This window comes from Emydura macquarii, unplaced genomic scaffold (assembly GCF_026122565.2).
Source record: "Emydura macquarii macquarii isolate MOO-44397 ecotype Brisbane River unplaced genomic scaffold, CSIRO-AGI_Emac_v2 contig_1253, whole genome shotgun sequence".
Taxonomy (NCBI): domain Eukaryota; kingdom Metazoa; phylum Chordata; order Testudines; family Chelidae; genus Emydura; species Emydura macquarii.
In genome coordinates this window covers 87,686,834-87,706,183 of record NW_027131390.1, presented here as the reverse complement: position 1 = coordinate 87,706,183, position 19,350 = coordinate 87,686,834, and the positions used below count along the sequence as shown (strand labels likewise).

Genomic DNA, 19,350 nt, shown 5'->3' with positions numbered 1-19,350 from the left:
CATAGGCACTGGGGACTGATATAAGAGTGCAAATGTTTTACATTTTGTAATCATTACGTTTTGTAATCTCTTTTGTAGATTACATTTTGTACATTTACATTACATTTTGTAATCATTCATTTCTTATTCTCTTCTCCCATGACACACACCTTAGCTTCTGGGCTGTGATCAAACTATATCATCTACTATCTATCTACTACTACTATCACCTAGGCACAGTCTACAAGAGCTTCAAATTTAGATTTGGTTTAAATACCCAAAGGGTTAGGCAGGATAGACTCTGGAGCATACGTGAGCCATGTATATTTGGGTCATTGTCCGGTTCTGATTTCCATTACTTTGTAACTGATACCAACAATATTGATTTCATGTTGGTAACGTCTTTAACGTTAGATTAACAATTTTCACTTTATGGTGCTATTTGCTAAAAAGCATATTGGCTGTCTGCTGAGGACACTGGTAAAAAGATGGGCAGTTAGATAGAAGGCATAATTGTACAAAAACTAGAAAGATGTAGATGTTGGTGTGTTTAATATGTACCTTGGATATCAGACTCTAAGTGAATTCTACAAAAGGATTAATAAAATAAATAATCCTGTAACCTGAAAGCCATAACTGAACAGTCTGTACCCATGGAATGGCACTGAAACAAGGGAAAATGAAATGTGAGGTCACAATTGTATCTCTATCAAAGGAGAGACACAAAAGCAACCATCTAAAGACAACCTTTTGGATGTTGAAATAGGAAAATTGACTTGTGTGGGTTTGTTGCTCTAGAATATGAATTGTCAGCTTTCTGAGCCATAGTTGCTATTCTATATAAAGGGAATCAGTGGACAGGTTTGTAAACTTGTCTCTTAAATCTTTTCCAGACTGCTTTGACAGCCACCCAAAGAGAGCTGTGTCAGTTGCAGGAACTCAGTAATCATCAGAAAAAGAGAGCTACAGAGATCTTGAACTTACTGCTTAAAGATCTTGGAGAGATTGGAGGAATCATTGGTACCAATGATGTTAAAACGGTAAACCAGGTCTTATATTGCTTTTTTTTCCCAAAAGAATATAAAGGTTTAGTTTTGAGGGTGGATGGTATGGAGGGGTTATAGCCCCAATTTTTCACCTCTGGAATCTGATATTTACATCCTCCTTGGATCACAAATTAAAATAATTTTGTTTCGGTCTTAATGGATATTGTGTTAGGGCATAAAGCCACCATGCAGCTTGTACAATCTGTGATCTCTGTTTTTGACAAGTCAAGGATTTGTATTAGCACCTATTCAGCAGATCAGGACAGAGTCATGTGAGGGGAAATGTTCATAGCTTACCCCTTAAACACTTCACTGAATTAAAAAAATTTCACAAATTTTCAGGGAAATTGTGTATATGTGTTTGATAGTGTCAAACTTGAATTTGTCAACTTCCAGCATTGGTGAATTTTGCAGATTACCCCATAAATGTTAGCACTGCTGTAGCATAGGACTGACTGTATCCCTATCTATAGCCTATGTTGGAGATGAAACTTACTGATGGTTTCTTCTTCTGTGGAGTAACAAAATGGAAAATGAACAAATGCTATTAGACACAGTAGAACCCTGGGTGTCAGAATCTTTCTGGAGATACCTGAAATCTTCAGCTACTTAGTGCTTTGAAATTTGCATGCTGACTGGCTCCTCTGAATATGGACAACTGGCCAAGTTCTCCAAGGTTCTCACTGCTCCCACTGGAGACAAAAAAAAAAAAAAATTCCAGCCATTGGAAACAGTATTGTAATGGTCATTGGTTAAAACTGTGCATCAGGTAAGCAAAGAAATTATTCACTGTAGGTGATATATGGCTATACAAATTCTCTTGACACTGTTGACGCTTTTCTTTTGAAATGAAATGTTATGTTTTATGCTGTTTGCCAGAAGCTGGAAATGAGTGATGGGATGGATCACTTGATGATTACCTGTTTTGTTCATTCCTTCTGAAGCATCTGGCATTGGCCACTGTCAGAAGACAGGATAGTGGGTTAAATGGACCCTTTGTCTGACCCAGTATGGCCATTGTTTTGTTCTTATGTCTACTTGCTAGACCATCCTGGCAAGTTTGCATGAGCCAAATCTGTTTCCAAGCAGTAATTCATTTTATCTTTTGTTTGTAGTGTACTAACTTTCTCCTCTTTGCTTCACTTTGAATATTGGAGCCGGCATCTTACTTTTTAAACTCCTTTTTCCATACTTCAGAGTTAAAAACAAGTATGGGCAGCTGGATAACTTGTCCATGATGTACCCCTTGGATCTGATCTTGAGAGGTGTTGTGCACCTGCCTCTTTCACACTCAAATCAATGGGTTTTGCAAGTGCTTGGTATCTCTCTGATTACAAAGGACATGATCCTTGTCTGTCTGGCAATGTGTTTCTTACCACACATGCATCGTTATTTCCCAGAGTATGAACTGTCCATTTAAGAGTTGCTAGAAGGCGTGTTTGGGTATGGGAGGGAAAGGAAATCCATGATTCTTGAGGAATTCCTTGCTCAGTGAACTGTGAGAAAATTGGACTCCTGGAATTCTGCTGTTATTGGAGTCTGATTGTTCTTCGAGTGATTGCTCATGTCCATTCCACTATAGATGAGAGCACGCCACCGTGCACGGTTCCCGGAACTTTTTTCCCCTTAGCAGACACCGTAGGGCCGGCTCTGGTGTCCCCTGGAGTCCCGTGCACATGCCATGGTATATGAGGCACTGCCGGCCCTACGCCCCCACAGTTCCTTCCTTACGCCTGTGATGGTTGCTGGAACTAGCCTTGCTCTCTGCAAGTACTATTCCCCTTCTTTGAACTCTTTGTTATTCAAAGTACTTTAGTTAGTTTTCAGTAGTTGTTAAGTAGTGTTAAGAGTAGTTAGATAAGAAGTCCCTGAGGGACTTAGAGCGGCGGGGCCATGCCCTGGTCACCTGGATTTAAGCCGTGTGCCTCCTGCGGGAAGGCCTTCCTGCTCAACCACCCCCATGATCGGTGCCTTAAGTGCCTGGGGGAAGAGCACAGGAAAAATAAATGCAAGATCTGCAGGGCTTTTAAACCACGGACTCAAAAGATCCACTCCACCTCGGCATCGAGTGTAACCTCGGTGCAGAGTGCACCGCTGGCACCGACCTCAACTCTGCACCGAGCAACATCCCTGGTGCCGAAGAAGAAGAAACAGTGTGCGGCGTGCGGACAGTCCCTTGCACCGTTGGTACGGGCAGGGTTAAGTGTGGAGATGCACTGGCCATGACCCATTGAGTCTTCTCTGGTGCCTGCATCTCTGAGCAGGGAACCTCCCCCAGCTCCTGGGAGTGGGAGAATGCCCCTGCCGACATCAAAGTCTTTTCAGGTGGCAAGAGCCTTGTTGGCCTTGCCTACACCATCTCCTTCCGCTGAGGGAGAAGGGGCCGGTGTCTCGGGGCAAGCCTGTGTTGGGTCCGCCCCCGAAAGGCGGTGGAGATCCCCGGTATGGGGAGGAAGATCTCCTGCCAGACGGCCACTGGGGGTAGAGCGAGGACGCTCCCCTACCAGTCGCTCCTGGTTGGCGTCATCGAACCTGCCTGCTTCGACTCAGGATGCAGTCTCCCTCTCGGTGCCAACATTGGTCCCCGGCACCGGAGGCCAAGAGCGGCACCGGTTGAGGTCCGCCAGGTGGCGCTTGGACAGCTCCTGTTCCAGATTGCCGGCACCGAGGGGTTCGCCTGCGCCGAGGCAGCGCAGAACCTGGTCGCCATCTGAGGACCCCGCACCATGCAGTCTCTGACGCGGAACCCGTTCATCGGAGTCTGGAGTGGCGCCGGTCTCAGTCACTGAAGGGCAAGTGGTGCCACAAGTCATCGGTACTGCGACAGCACTCCAGTACCAAGAGCTCTTCAGAGTGCGCCTCTGTCCGTCGGCACCGCTCACGGTGACAGAGGCGGTCCTTGTCGTCCTCCACGTCGGAGGGGTTGAGAGGATGGTCCCCGGCACGCCACAGCACCCGGGACCAAGGACGGGCACGGCACCGCCAGTCTAGTGGCTTGGGGTCCCACAGGCGGGACAGTCATCGGAAAAGCTGATGCCCCCACAAGGCATCGCAGCAGGTGGCGCAGTCAGCCCCAGTTTGACCCCAGGGACAATGATCGCAACAATGGCCTTATTGGGCCCCATGGGGCATCCAGATCGGACCGGGGCCCGAATCTACCCATGAGAGGGGGTTCAGTCCATGTCTCCGGCACAGGAGAAGGCCCATAGATACCACTCCTTGGATGAGAGGTCGGACCCCATGGGGAGACCCTCTACAGGTGCAACCCTTTATCAGATGGGGGGGCACCTGCAGGATGTGCCTCGGCAGTCCTCTTCCTCCTCCCCAGACGAGGCAGTCTCCTGGGACCACGTGGCGGATTTCAGAGCGCACCAGGAGCTGCTCAAGAGGGTGGCCTCTAACTTGGGGCTGGGTCAAGGAGTTAGAGGAGGCTGATGATACCCTCTTCAATGTGCTGGCGGCGGCTGCCCGAGCGAGAGTGGCACTACCAGTCCACAATAGGGTCCTCAAAATTGTTAAGGCCCTGTGGCAAACCCCTTCCTCGGTTGCCCCTACGTCGAAGGTGACTGAGAAGAAGTATTATGTCCTGGCCGAAGGGTTCGAGTATTTGTTCACTCACCTGGCCCCGGGAACCCTGGTGGTAGACGCAGCCAACCAGTGGAACAGGCAAGGTCATCCTGGTTCCACTCCCAAGAACAAAGACAACAAAAAGCTGGATTTGTTTGGGAGACAAATTTATTCCACGGCAGCCCTGCAGTTCAGGATTGCCAACCATCAGGCCCTCCTGGGGAGATATAATTTTAATTTGTGGGACTCCCTCAGGCGGTTTGCTAAGGCCCTGCCCCTGGACCAGGCCACAGACTTCACCACCATCCTGGATGAAGGAATCAAGGTGGCTAGGGTAGCACTCCAAACATCCAGTGACGCTGCTGACTCGGCGGGTAGGGCCGTAGCCTCCGCCATTGCTATGAGAAGGTGCTCGTGGCTGCAATAATCGGGCCTGTCCCAGGAGGTGCAACAATCAATTCAGGACCTCCCCTTTGATGGGTCGGCCCTATTCTCTGATCAGACAGATGTGAAGCTGCACGGTCTGAAGGACTCCAGGGCCACGCTTCGCTCCCTGGGCCTGTACATGCCCCAGGTTTCCAGGCGGCAGTCATGGCCCCAGGCGCAGCAGCAATCAAGGCCTCTGCCTAGACCTTTTCAGCCCTGTTGAAATAGGGACAGAAATAGAGGGTTTAGGAGATGGAATCAGCCCCCAGCTCATCCTCAGCCCCCCAGCAGGGCCCCCCCAAGGGGTTGGGCAATCATAGGAGGCAGTTTTGATGGTGTGCCCGAGAGTGGCACCCCTTTTGCTCTCCTGGATCCGCCCCGCCCCTTCCTAAACAGGTTAAGGCCCTTCTATCCTGAATGGGCAAAGATCACGTCGGACCGTTGGGTCCTTGGGATAGTCTCAGGGGCCTGTGCCCTACAGTTTACTTCTAAATCCCCCAACAACCCTCCCCTTCCATCCCTCTTCAGGGACCCCTCTCACGAGCAACTTCTCTTGCAGGACGTGGACATCCTCCTCAACAAAAGAGCAGTGGAAATGGTCCCTCAAAACAGAAGGGGGAAGGGGTTCTATTCAAGGTACTTCCTCATCCCCAAGGCGAAGAGGGGTCTGAGACCCATATTAGACCTGCATTGTCTAAACAAGTATGTCAAACGACTCAAGTTTTGCATGGTTTCCCTAGCCTCCATAGTCCCTTCCCTGGATCCAGGAGACTGGTATGCCGCCCTCGACCTCAAGGATGCATACTTTAATGTGTCTATCCTCCCCAGCCACAGGCTTTTTCTCCATTTCACGGTGGCTGGCTCCCACTACCAATTTACAGCCCTACCCGTTGGCCTCTCTTCTGCTCCAAGGGTGTTCACCAAATGCATGGCAGTAGTGGCAGCCCACTTGAGATGAAAAGGTGTGCAAATTTTTCCTTACCTGGCCGATTGGCCGATCAGGGGCAAGTCCAGGTTCCAAGTGCAGGAGAGCATGACTTTCACTTGCTCCACGTGCAGCAGACTGAGACTGCTTATAAACGAGCAGAAGTCTACACTAATCCCAGTGCAGCGTATAGAGTTCATTGGGGCCACCCTGGATGCTTCCCAGGCCAGAGCCTTCCTGCCTCAGCTACGTTTCGAGATGATGGTCTCTTATCTCCCATCTGCACCGATGCCCCACTACAACAGTCAGGCACTGCCTACAGCTGTTGGGCCACGTGGCGGCCTGCACGTACATAGTGAGACTAGCTCGCCTGAGGCTCAGACCGTTTCAGGCATGGTTGGCCTCAGTATACGTGCCGAGCAGACACCCACTGGATCGGGTGGTCACAGTTCCCCTGCCCGTCCTAGCCTCCCTAAACTGGTGGAGGTCTCCCAGAGCGGTGTTGAAGGGTGTTCCATTCAGGGAACTGGTACAGTCAGTTACCCTAATCTCCAACGCCTCAGATGTGGGATGGGGAGCCCACATCAGCCCCAATCTGAGCACTCAGGGACTCTGGTTGGGGGAGGAGAGGCTCCTGCACATCAATGTGAAGGAGCTGAGGGCCATTCGCCTAGCGTGCAGGGTGTTCCTCCGATTTCTGACAAGCAGAATGGTGCAGGTGCTGATGGACAACACCACAGCTATGTTTTATATAAACAGGCAGGGGGGAGCAAGCTCCTCGGCTCTCTGCGAGGAAGCTACCTGTCTGTGGAACTTTGCCATGAGACACGATTTCCTCTTGACTGCCTCTCACCTCCTGGGAGTGAGGAACGACGAGCTGGATCGCTTCAGCAGGTCGTTTCTACCCCACCATGACTGGTCGTTGCACCTGGAGGTAGTGACTACAATCTTCCAGAAGTGGGGTGTTCCCCAACTGGACCTATTTGTGTCGGCCTGGAACGTGAAGTGCCTGAGGTTCTGCTCACTCCGGGGTCGCGAGACTGGGTCGATTTCCAACGCATTCCCCATCGACTGGACGGGGACCCTCATGTACGCGTTCCCGCCCATTCCACTACTGCCCAACGTCCTCCTGAAAATAAAGAGGGACAGGGCGGACATTATCATCACTCCGGCCTGGCTGAGGCAGCAGTGGTTCAGCATGCTGCTGGACATTTTGATCGCCCCGCCCCTGGAGCTCCCGAGACGGCACGACCTTCTCTCCCATGACCACAGTCGCCTGTTACACCCGGACCTGGACTCCCTGCACCTCACGGCCTGGAGGCTCTGTGGCTGACAGAGGGAGAGAGAGCCTGCTCGGTGCAGGTCCAAGAAGTCCTGCTGGGCAGCAGGAAACCTTCTACACAAGTCTTGTATCGGGCTAAGTGGAAACGGTTTACCTCTTGGGCGGAGTCCCAGGGCATTCCACCCAGCCTCTCGCCTGTGCAGGAGATCCTGGAGTACCTGCTACAGCTAAAGCTCCTGGGTCTGGCACTGGCCTCATTGAGGGTTCACGTGGCAGCCATTTCGGCCTTCTATCAGCCGCTAGAGGGGAGAGATCCCTGTTCTCCTATCCCATGTCGGTCAGGTTCCTCAAGGGGGTAGAGAGGCTTTATCCACAGGGCCGTGACCCGGTGCCTCCCTGGGATTTCAACCTGGTCCTCTCGAGACTCACGGGGTCCCCCTTTGAACCTATGGCTTCATGCCCCCTGCTTATGCTTTCATGGAAGGTAGCCTTCCTGATAGCCATTACTCTTCAGCTAGGAGAGTCTCCGAAATTAGGGCCTGGATCTGAGAGTCCCCTTATACAGTATTTTATAAGGATAAGGTGCAGTTAAGGCTGCATCCAGCCTTCCTGCCCAAAGTGGTTTCCCAATTTCATTGTAACCAAGATATTTTTCTCCCCGTGTTTTTTTTTCTCAAACCGCATGGTTCGGCGGAGGAGAGGAGATGGCATTCGCTGGACATGAGACGAGCCCTGGCCTTCTACATTGAGCGTACAAAGCCATTCTGGAAATCAACGCAGCTCTTCATTGCAGTGGTTGACCGGATGAAAGGCTCTCCTCTTTCCACCCAGCGTGTCTCCTCATGGATTACATCGTGCATCAAGTTCTGCTATGAGCAGGCAAGGGTGCCGCTTCCGGGAACCATCACAGCGCACTCAACCAGAGCTCAAGCCTCGTCCACAGCCTTCCTGGAGAGAGTGCCCTTGCAGGACATCTGCAAAGCTGCCACCTGGCCGTCGGTGCACACCTTCACGTCCCACTATTGCATTGTCCAGCAGGCGAGAGAGGACGCGGGATTTGGTAGAGCCGTGCTGAGGGCAGCTCACCGGTAACTCCTACCCACCTCCAAAGGCATTGCTTGTTAGTCACCTATAGTGGAATGGACATGAGCAATCACTCGAAGAAGAAAACATGGTTACTTACCAGTAACTGATGTTCTTCGAGATGTGTTGCTCATGTCCATTCCACAACCCACCCCCTGCCCCTACTGCCGGAGTTGGCAGAAAGAAGGGACTGAGGGGGCATAGGGCCGGCAGCGCCTCATATACCACGGCATGTGCGTGGGACTCCAGGGGGCACCAGAGCCAGACCTACGTGGTCTGCTAAGGGGAAAAAAGTTCCAGGAACTGTGCACGGTGGCATGCGCTCACCTACAGTGAAATGGACATGAGCCGCACATCTCAAAGAACATCAGTTACTGGTAAGTAACCTTGTTTTCTTTAGCCTATTAGTTGATATTAAATTATTTGATAATTCTGGAAATTTAGCTGTAGCAATCTCAAAATGCGCAATATTTAAATAAACTGTGTTGGCATTCCAGATTTGTACTGATACAAGTAACCAGTAAACCTAGTATTCTGAAGGTTGATCTAAGACTACAGATTGCTGTGTCCAAATTAATATGATCTGATCTGGAAGTTTTTTAACCATCATTTTTTCTAGTACCTCAAGAGTGAATCTTGCTTTGAGATGTTACAGCAACCCCTGGTGGCCAAGTCATTCCGTATGAAATTGTATTAGAAAGGGTACAGTACTTGAAAATAGAGGCCTACTACCGTTTAGTGGAGGTTTTGTACTAATTAAGAAGCCAGGGCTTTAAAGGACAGTTTTCAATGCAAAAAGTCACAATTGAGGGAGCTTTATAATGTTACTTTAAAGGGGAGATTCATGGCCTCTCCAGCAGCATAGGAAAGCTCTTTTACAAGGTGTCACTGCAATTAAGGCAGGTGTTCTATCTTATTCCCATTTTAAAAGTTGAATCATTGGATCAGTGGTTATAACCTGAACAGGAGTCTTCACTTTTGGCCTTTGTCTGACTTTTATCCATGAAGATTCTGAGAGGCTGAGTGATACGACATCTTAGAATGTAAATGGGGAAAAATCCAAGCTGGTATACCCGTGACTTGTGAGTTCTGTGTGTATTACTGAAAGCCCCTAGCTCTAGACAACTGGTTCATTATTAGAAGGTTTTCTACACTGGCTATTTTCTTTTATAAGCCTGTATTAAGCATCGCAACCCTTTGTGTGTTTAGTTAGCAGATGTGAACGGGGTAATCGAGGAGGAGTTCACCATGGCACGGCTCTACATCAGTAAAATGAAGTCTGAGGTGAAATCTCTGGTGAACCGCAGCAAGCAGCTGGAGAGTGCCCAGATAGACTCCAACAGGAAGATGAATGCCAGTGAGCGGGAACTCGCAGCCTGCCAGCTTCTCATTTCACAAGTATGCCTCTTTCTTCTTCCTCCTCTGCGGCAGAAGTCTCACTGATTTATCCTCTTCTTCCTTGAAATCTCTTCCCCTTCCCCCACCTCCAAACCTTCTTAAACATGCTACTTCTCAGTGATGAGAGCATGGCTATTTGGCTGTAGATTTCTGTCTACCTCATATTGTACTGTACAGTACAGTTTATCCTCACACACTGAAGAAACAACTTTATTTCTGCAGCTCTACATTTTTAACATTGTGCCTTTAACTTTAAAAATGACCTGCAAATGGAATTAACAAATATCCAGCTCATTTGTAAAACATGCTGACAGCTCCCAGTAATCAGGCTCGGAGAGGCATTCATCCCATTAGCAGATATACAATATGGTATATAAAACAATACTGTTAAAACTACGGAGAATGATACCATATAATTCTGAGCAGCAGGGTTTCCTGGTGGCTGTAGTGTTACCAGAAATGGTGCATGCTGCAGCATCCCAGCAGAATAGCTGGCTGGATGCCCCTCTGGGTCAGACTTTTTGTGATCCTAAAGGAAGCAAAGGTAAGTAAATGTGCCGAATGCCAGCAATTGCTAAAATGATGTAGTTTTGTTGATTCCACATGGTCATCTCTGTGTTCCCTGATTGGAGGGAGGGATTGTGAGTCCACCACAATTAATTTGCTGGCATTTAGTCTGAAAAAACTGGAGTTTATTATTGAAATATAAGTAGGGACAGGCCATGTTTTGCAGTTACAATGGCTTTCCAAACTTGCTGTAGATCTTGATAAAGAAAGGCAGAAGTTGTAGTACATTTCTAAATGTTCTAGAAAGACAGGAGACCAATCTGTGATTGGATAGATCATTTGTCCAGAAATGTAAAGTGAATCATGCATGTGAATGATCTTATCCCAGGGTTTTATCACTGAAATCATATGCTGAGCTCTAGTAATACTTAGCAGTTACATAGCACTTTTCATGTTCAAAGCATTTTACAAACATTACCTAATTACTCTTCTTTGAGGAATGTCCCTGTGGGTGCTCCACTTTAGGTGTCTGAGTGCCCTGCATGTGAGATCGGAGATTTATTATAGTAGTGCCCGGTTGGGTTGCAACAGTGCTGCTGTCTCATGCAGTTTTCAGCGGTTACACAGCACTGTGCGACTAACTGTTCCTCAGTTTCTTCTCTACCGCCCACAGCAGTAGATAGTTAGATAGTTAATAATTAGTCGTCCTTATTGGAAATCTAGTAAATTTTTATTTTTTCTTTCCTTGTTTCTCCTTAAACTCGTTTAAAAAAATTATTTGCATCCTATTTCCCCGGAGTTTTTCCCATTTCTTACTATAGTTAGGAAATATACTACTAGGAATTTTACCCTACAAACAAAAACCCAGGCAATCCCCACAGTTCAAGCAGTGCCTAACCTGCAGGCTTTCCATTCTTCTTTCAGACTGTCACTCTGTGTGTCCGTTACCTGGGGGAATCGCACATCCCTCAAAAGTGCTCTCATTGCCACAATTTGAAGGCGAGAGCAAGGAAGGCTAGAGACCTTCAATTGGAACTCCTTCTAATGGAGAAGTTACTGCAACCCACATTGGAGCCTGAACCTGGCTCTTATCCAAGCCAACGGTCATCCTCGGCAGCCTCTGACACAGGGCTAGCCACAAAAACAACTACCAAGGAGTCTGGTCTGAAAAAGACCACCAAAAAGCACTCCACAAGCTTACCTGAGAGGGAACCAACAAAGAAAAAGCATTCCTCAGCCATAGAAACAACTTCAGTACTGACAGCACTGAACGCTTCAGACTCTGAGACTTTGGTACTGTCAGGTACTGCAAGTACCCATAGAGCTACAGACCCTAAGAGGGCAACCTCGGACAAAGGTATTAAGGGGAAGGAAAAGTGCACAGCCCCGATACCAACGGAGCCGAAAAGACAGCTGGCACCAACCACTTCAATGGCATGCCACCCTATGCCGCCGTCTATGGTACCAGTGAAACCCTTGGCATAGACAGCAACAATACCTACACCAGCTGCACCAGTGCCAGTACCGATCTTCCAAGCACCTCAACAGTTTCTCAGGCAGGGAGATCTGGTAGTCTCAGAAACTCCAGAATCCCCCTCTTTTCGGTACCGACGTTACACCAGCACGTTCAGTAGTGAGTCTCACATTACAACACCGAGGTCAGGCCCACTACTATCCAGTAATGACGAGGAGGAGGAAGATGGTCAAATACATTCACCTCACCATTCCTCCCCCGTCCATTCGCCCAAAGCAGGACAGTCTCAACAACCAACATCTCAAGCACTCAGTTGACACGGACACCTGTGGGTACTATCTCCTATGCCATTTCCACCTCAGTGTCAATATTGGGACCCTTGGGCCACGTACAGGACCCAACACTCAAGGACCCTAAGTCCTCCAAGATCAAGAGTACTACACTCTCCCATGAACCACTTGAGGAAATAAGTGATGACTCTGATGAAGCACCTGATCATGAAGACGCTTCTCCTCCAGAATTATCGTCATCTTCTCCAAATGAAATTATAATGCCTCCATCACCCACTACTGGAGATGATTTCAGACAATTCCAGGATCTCTTCAAAAGGGTGTCAGAGGCTCTTGAAATATCCCTGGAAGAGGTACCTGAAGCACATCACAAATTGTGTGACATATTACAGACTGCTGCATCCTCTAAGGTTGCATTACCCATTAATGAGGCAATCATGGAACCTGCAAAAACTGTATGGCAGTCACCCGCCATGGCACCACCTTCATGTAAATGTTCGCATAAAAATATGTCCCGTCCAAAGACAACGAGTTCTTGTTTTCCCACCCTGTACCAAATTATTTGGTAGTACAGGCTGTGAATCAGAGAGGTAAACAACACCACAGCAGAGCAACATCTTACGATAAGGACTGGAAGAGACTAGACCTCTTCAGATGCAAAGCGTACTTTTCCACTACACTCCAATTCCAAAAAGCCAATTATGAGGAGTTATTGTCAAAATACACCCACACAATTATTTCCAAACTGGCAACTTTTACTGATAATTTACCAGAGGAAAAGAAAGAACAGTTCAGAGCCAGTATAACTGAGGGCTAGCTCATTGCACGCACAGCACTACAGGCCTCATTTGACTCAGCTGACATAGAGGCTCGCTCCATGGCCACATCAGTAGTCATGTGCCAGGTGTCGTGGCTTCATCTTTCAGGTTTCCTGAAAGAAATATAGTCCACAGCGGAGGACCTGCCATTCAAAGGCCTGAAGTTATTTGCAGAGAAAACAGATGAGTCTCTTCACTCTCACAAAGACTCACGTGCAATTCTCAAATCCTTGGGAATCTACACACCTGCAGACAAAAAGAAACAGGTCAGGTTTTACACGCAAAGATTCCGTCCACCTTATGCCCAAACTTGTAGGCAATACAACTAGAGGTGTAAACAACGTCAGACCAGAAGACGACCAACATCAAATCAATCTTCAACAAGTCAGGAACCCACATCCAGACAACAGTTTTGAAGGTCCGGTCGAGAGCATGAGACCCCCCAAGATATTTACCAGGAAGTACTTACCATCTCCACACGATTCGGAGACCAGCTGTCACCATTTCAGAACATCTGAAGAAACTTCACATCAGACAGATGGGTTCTAGAAATTATAGAGAATGGTTATTCCATCCCCTTTGTCTATCCCATCCACTCACCTCTCCTTTCCCATCCATCTTCAGTGACCCCTCTCACAAGAACCTGTTACAACAGCAAGTACAATGCCTTATACAATTGGGTGCAGTAGAACCTGTATCACCATGGTTCAGAGGGAAGGGCTTTCATTCGTACTATTTTCTGACACTGAAGAAGATAGGCGGATGGAGAGCTATCTTAGATCTATGAAAACTCAAGAAATTCATCAGAATCCAACATTTAGAGATGATGACACTAGCAACAATAATCCCAACGCTAGAAATGGGCGATTGGCTCTCTGCTCTCGACCTCCAGGATGCATATTTTCATATTACGATACATCCATCTCACAGGAGATTCCTGAGATTTTGGATGTGAAAACCAACAGTTTCAGTACAAGGTACTCCCATTTGGTCTATCGACTGCTCCGAGGGTCTCTTCAAAGGTTTTATTGGTGGTGACAGCACACCTATGAAAATATGGAATCATGATATTTCCATATCTCGACGACTGTCTGATAAAGACAACCACACTAAAAGAAGCAATAAAGGCTACTCAAGGCACGATAACTCTGTTAATGAAATTAGGGTTACAAATAAACGAACAGAAGTTGACAATGGTACCTGTTCAAAAACTAGAATTTATTGGAGCCTGCCTCAATACCCTGGAGGGCAGAGCCATACTTCCTCAACAACGATTTACCACTCTAACCAATCTCATAATAACAGTGATAGACAGCTTGCAGATATCTACCAGAATGTGCCTACAACTGTTAGGCCACATGTCCGCAACAACTTTCGTGGTCAAACATGCCAGACTTCATACAAGAAGCTTACAAGCATGGATTAGAACAGTTTATATTCCTCAGAAGCACAGTCTCAACAGACTCCTTGCAATACCATCCAAAATAAAAGAATCTCTAAAATGGTGGACTTTTTCCAAAAATGTCTGCGCAAGAGTCCCTTTCTTCCAAAGGACCCCGACACTAACAATCACCGCAGATACCTCCCTAATAGTTTGGGGAGCACACCTACTCGACAACAATCTCCAATGCTGGTGGCCCAAATCAGAGACCAACCTCCATATAAATCTGCTAGAGCTAAGAGCGGTACGAAATGCATGCAAATATTTCCTCCCACTTATCAAGAACAAATCAATCAGGATTCTAATGGACAATATGACATGCATGTTTTATATAAACCGCCAGGGCGGTGCAAGATCGCACTCCCTATATATGGAGGCAGTTCATCTCTGGAACTGGTGCATTAGCCACAACGTCAACCTAATGGCATTATAACTTCCAGGCTCCCTGAACACCACAGCGAATACACTGAGCAGAGACTTTGTACAGAACCATGAATGGGAAATGGACCCAGGAATCCTAAACATGATATTCAGTCAATGGGGCTTCCCTTCAATAGACTTATTTGCAATGGCACAAAACTCCAAATGCCCACAGTTCTGCTCCAGAGCAGGACTAGGTCCAAACTCACTAGGTGATGCGCTCATCAAGTGGGATGTGCCCCTAATGTACGCATTCCCACCCATACCACTACTAGCCAGGGTCATCCACAAAATCAAGGAGGACAGTGCCAAGGTCATCCTCATAGCACCTACAAGGTCTAGACAAACCTGGTTTCCCTACCTTCTCCAGATGGCAATGTGCCCACCACAGCACCTCCCACAAATACCTCATCTCCTCTCTCAGGACTTGGGACATACCCATCATCCCAACCTGATGATCCTACACCTCAAAGCATGGCTACTCCATGGTTCACGGAAGGTGAATTAACCTCTTCAGATGAGGTATAGGACAGTCTACTAAACAGTAGAAGACTGAATACGAAGAAGATATACATCTACAAATGGAGAAGATTCTGTGCATGGTGCAACAATGAACGACCCAACCCGACTTCCTCTCAGCTACCACGAGTACTAGATTACATACTGGAATTGAAGAAAAGTGGTCTTGCCATAAGCTCTATTAATGTACAGCTGGCAGCCATCACAGTGTTTCACGACAAAGTAGATGGCACTACCCTGTTCACCCATTCAACAACTAAACGATTCCTCAAGGGTATTAAAAATACTTACCCAGAGACCAGAATCCCAGTCCCTACCTATGACCTCAACCTGGTTCTACACAGACTTATGGAACCACCTTTTGAACCACTTGCTCCCTATTACACCTCTCCATGAAGGTCGCCTTTCTTATTGCCATCATGTTGGGTAGGCGAGCTAGGTGCAGTAATGGCCAATCTTCCATATTTGGTTGTCTTTAAAGACAAGGTCACATTGAGACCACATCCAAAATTCTTACCTAAAGTCATTTCCTATTTTCACCTAAATGAACCTATTTACTTACCTGCATTCTTTCTAAAACCACATGCGGACGAAAGGGAGGCAGCATTCCATACTCTTGACATCAGAAGAGCACTGGCCTTCTACCTAGATAGGACAAAAAGCTTTAGAAAATGACTGAGACCATTCATTTCTATAACAGAGTGATCAAAAGGACAGACAGTCTCCAAACAAAGATTACGCAAGTGGATAGCGGGGTGTATTCACCTCTGTTACCAGAAAATGCACCAACAGGCCTCAGCTGGGATTTGCAAACATTCTACAAGAGCACTCTCAACATCGTTTGCCTTCCTTAATAATGTATCTATTATAGACATTTGCAAAGCAGCTACTTGGGCATCAATACATACTTTTTTCAAAACATTATGCAATAGAATAACCATCAACCTCATATGCCCTATTCAGGCTGATGGTCTTATCAACTGTACATAACACCGTTCCGAAGCCCCTTCCATTGAGGGGCACTGATCAACAGTCACCTAAAGTGGAGCACCCACGGGGACATTCCTCAAAGAAGAAGAGAAGGTTACTCACCTTGTGAAATAACTGAGGTTCTTCGAGATGGTTGTCCTTGTGGGTACTCTACTACCCTCCTTCCTCTACTTCAAAGTATGTAAATATAAAATGTGCTCCACGGTAGAGAAGGAATGGAGGGACAGTTGGTCGCACAGCGCTATGTAACCACTGAAAACAGCGCGTGATAACAACAGCGCATATGCAACCCAGCGGGGCACTGCTACTGTATATCTCCGATCTCACACGTAGGATGCTCAGACACCTAAAGTGGAGCACCCACAGGGACAGCAATCTCGAAGAACCTCAGTTACAGCACAAGGTGAGTAACCTTCTCTTCCCCTAAACACCCCTGTAGAGATAGGGAATCTGAGGCAAAAAGGTTAAGTGACTTGCCCAAGGGCATAGAATGAGGCAGGATCCGAAGTGAGAATGGAACTCAGTACTGTGCTGAGACCAGTAGTCCACATCTCTATTTGTTTGGCCATTTGCTTGCTTTTAGTGCTGTGTGGAAACCAAGCAGATTAATTCTTTCATACATGTGATCTTTTTTTTCTTGTCATTCTGGGAGCGCTGTGAATAAGACCATGTTAAGGCGGTCTGTATTTAAGTCTAGAAGGAAGCTTAATAACTGAGTTAACAGAGGTTTGTACTGTTAAGTTAAACTTAAAGTTGAGAATCTCTGCCATGTGCTGCTCTAGTTCCCCACTTTAGGGACTGAGCATCCCAAACATTTCTTGTCAAATTTAGAAATCTAGTAGACTGTCACTGTGATAGATGTGGAATTTAGACACCTATTTTTCATTGAGAATTCAGTCCTCAGAGGTACTGAACTCTTGCAACTCCCATTAAGGTTAGGAGCTACTTGGCACTCTTCTCCATGTTGAGGCAGGTCTCCTTAAAACTTAAATGATCTCATCAGTAGAAATGTAATAGCTCCCACACAGGCCCCTCTTAACTTAGAAATGAGGAATATAATTTATGTTTACACATAAAATATATTTTGTTCTTTTTACATTTAAATTTGTCAGCCGCTATTTTTATTAATTTAAAATGACATTTCTTGTTGAAAGATACGCTAACAAAGGTAGCAGCAAATGATCAGTGTTGCTGTTGACTAATACATCTGGCTTCTTAGGATGCCCTGAAAGCTACTGAATTATGTATTCCAGCCTAGTATTAAGTGAATTTGACTTTCAAATGTTGCTGTTATTTGATTACAAGCCGGTCCTTCATTCTGTATGGTATTGTGGAAATATCTATCAGGCTGTATAGTATGAACCACAGGCCACAAAGAATTAAGATTGTGTTGGTCTTACATCTGTCTTAAATCCTGTACAGCATTTCTTCCTAATAGGAAGCTCTAGATGCAGAGGGCTTTCCCAGGTCCCTAACCCTTATAGGAAGAGAGCACCTGAATTTCTAAATAACAAGCTTTACCAGTTATATCTGCTTATTGTTCACTTTTTTAAAGCATGAAGCAAAGATTAAGTCGCTTACAGACTACATGCAAAATATGGAACAGAAGAGAAGGCATCTGGAAGAGTCACAAGATTCGCTTAATGAAGAGCTGGCCAAGTTGCGTGCTCAAGGTACTGTATTTAACACAGTCGTTTGTTTTGGTGGGCCTGTAGTCATAGGCTTTTTGCCACTGCAGGATAAAAAATTGAGTTTTATCTAACTGGCCCATGGACAGTTCTTCAGAGGATCCTGCATTTTCTTGTGGCTTTCCTTCCAAATAATGGTTGCCCTTGCCCACCCGCCATTCATTCCTTCCATTACCAGAAAGTCTGAACCAGACTGGATGGTTGGGATTTTAATTCACTTGTTTTAGTCATAGGCATTGCTCAGGGTCTTTTTCAAGCAAAATCAAAATCTGAAGAGGCTGCATGGATGTAGCTAATGGGAAACCTGAATTTGCAAACTTGACAACTAATGATTTCCCCTATCCTCCTATAAAATTGTCCTGCATGTTCAGTATTCAGTAGTAGAACAGTACAATTGAATAAATATCAACACATTTCAGTGATTTGCAGTACACACCAGGCTTGTTATGAAACTCGGAGTTAAGCCACAGCAGCCTAGTTCATGCTCTGGATTTATGGGTCTGTGGTTCTTGATTTTTCAAAAGAATGGGCCAATCTTCCTAATGCTGAAGTGCAAGTGGAAATACCGAATGATTGCAGTAGAAGCACTACAAGTGAGGGGACTGCTCCCTATTTGATCCTCTCCTAGCTGCTATATAACATCCAAATTAGAGCAAATACATAGGCTTCGTTTTATGGATTGCAAATTAGGTTTTAGTGACAACCAATGGAAAATATATTAAAAGAGCAGTTTTCTCTGGTGTCCTTAAGCACACACTGTCACAGTGGGCCCTGATATCCACCATACACCTGCCAGCCAGAACATTGCCCCAGATCACTTGTCGGAGGTCCTCTCAGACTCCAGGAAAAACAGGTTTGTTGGAGAAATCATTCTTTAACATTCTGGCAAGTTGTGTTTTGGCTCCCACCTTCTGGCTTCCCCGTCTATTCCCTAGGGATGGGTATGGCATCAGATGCTTTGGATCCCCTGGAAAGGTGGAAGAAGAGAATGGGAGTCACCATGGCCTAAGGAGAGTGGATAAGATCACAAGTAGACATGAGGAGGCTGGGAATAGGGAGGAGTTGTAGGCACATGGGGGTCGTGTGGGGGTATGATTTGGTAATAAGTGGAGAAGGCGATGGAAGGGTTATCTGCATGTCACTTCCCATAGAGCCCTGCATATCTGAGTCTTTTTCAACAAATGACTGTTAGTGTGTAGAATGGATTCCCTTTCATTTTTGTTACCGCTAAAACATATCTGAGATGGGTAATATGTGATATTCCTGAAGTGAGCTCTGAAGTTCTCTGTCTGCTTCTAGAAAGAAAAAAAAAGTTGTTATGATTCTTTTTTTTTTTAATGGTCTCAGATTCAGTGTTGAGTAAGTCTCTGGTTAATTCTTAACTTTTTTTTTAACCATAAATAGAAAAAATGCATGAAGTCAGTTTCAAGGATAAAGAGAAGGAGCATCTGACCCTGCTTCAGGATGCAGAGGAAATGAAGGTAGTATTGCATGCCA

General features: G+C 46.4%; 1 protein-coding gene across 1 annotated transcript in view; it reads left to right on the top strand.

Annotated features, from left to right (window-relative positions):
* KIF5C (kinesin family member 5C) overlaps window positions 1–19,350 on the top strand; it is a 133,661-nt gene that overhangs the window by 86,907 nt on the left and 27,404 nt on the right. The window contains exons 15-18 of the mRNA XM_067549483.1: window positions 873–1,019; window positions 9,518–9,706; window positions 17,721–17,838; window positions 19,258–19,334. Of these exons, the coding sequence (XP_067405584.1) occupies window positions 873–1,019; window positions 9,518–9,706; window positions 17,721–17,838; window positions 19,258–19,334 (531 nt within the window). The remainder of the gene's footprint in view (window positions 1–872; window positions 1,020–9,517; window positions 9,707–17,720; window positions 17,839–19,257; window positions 19,335–19,350) is intronic.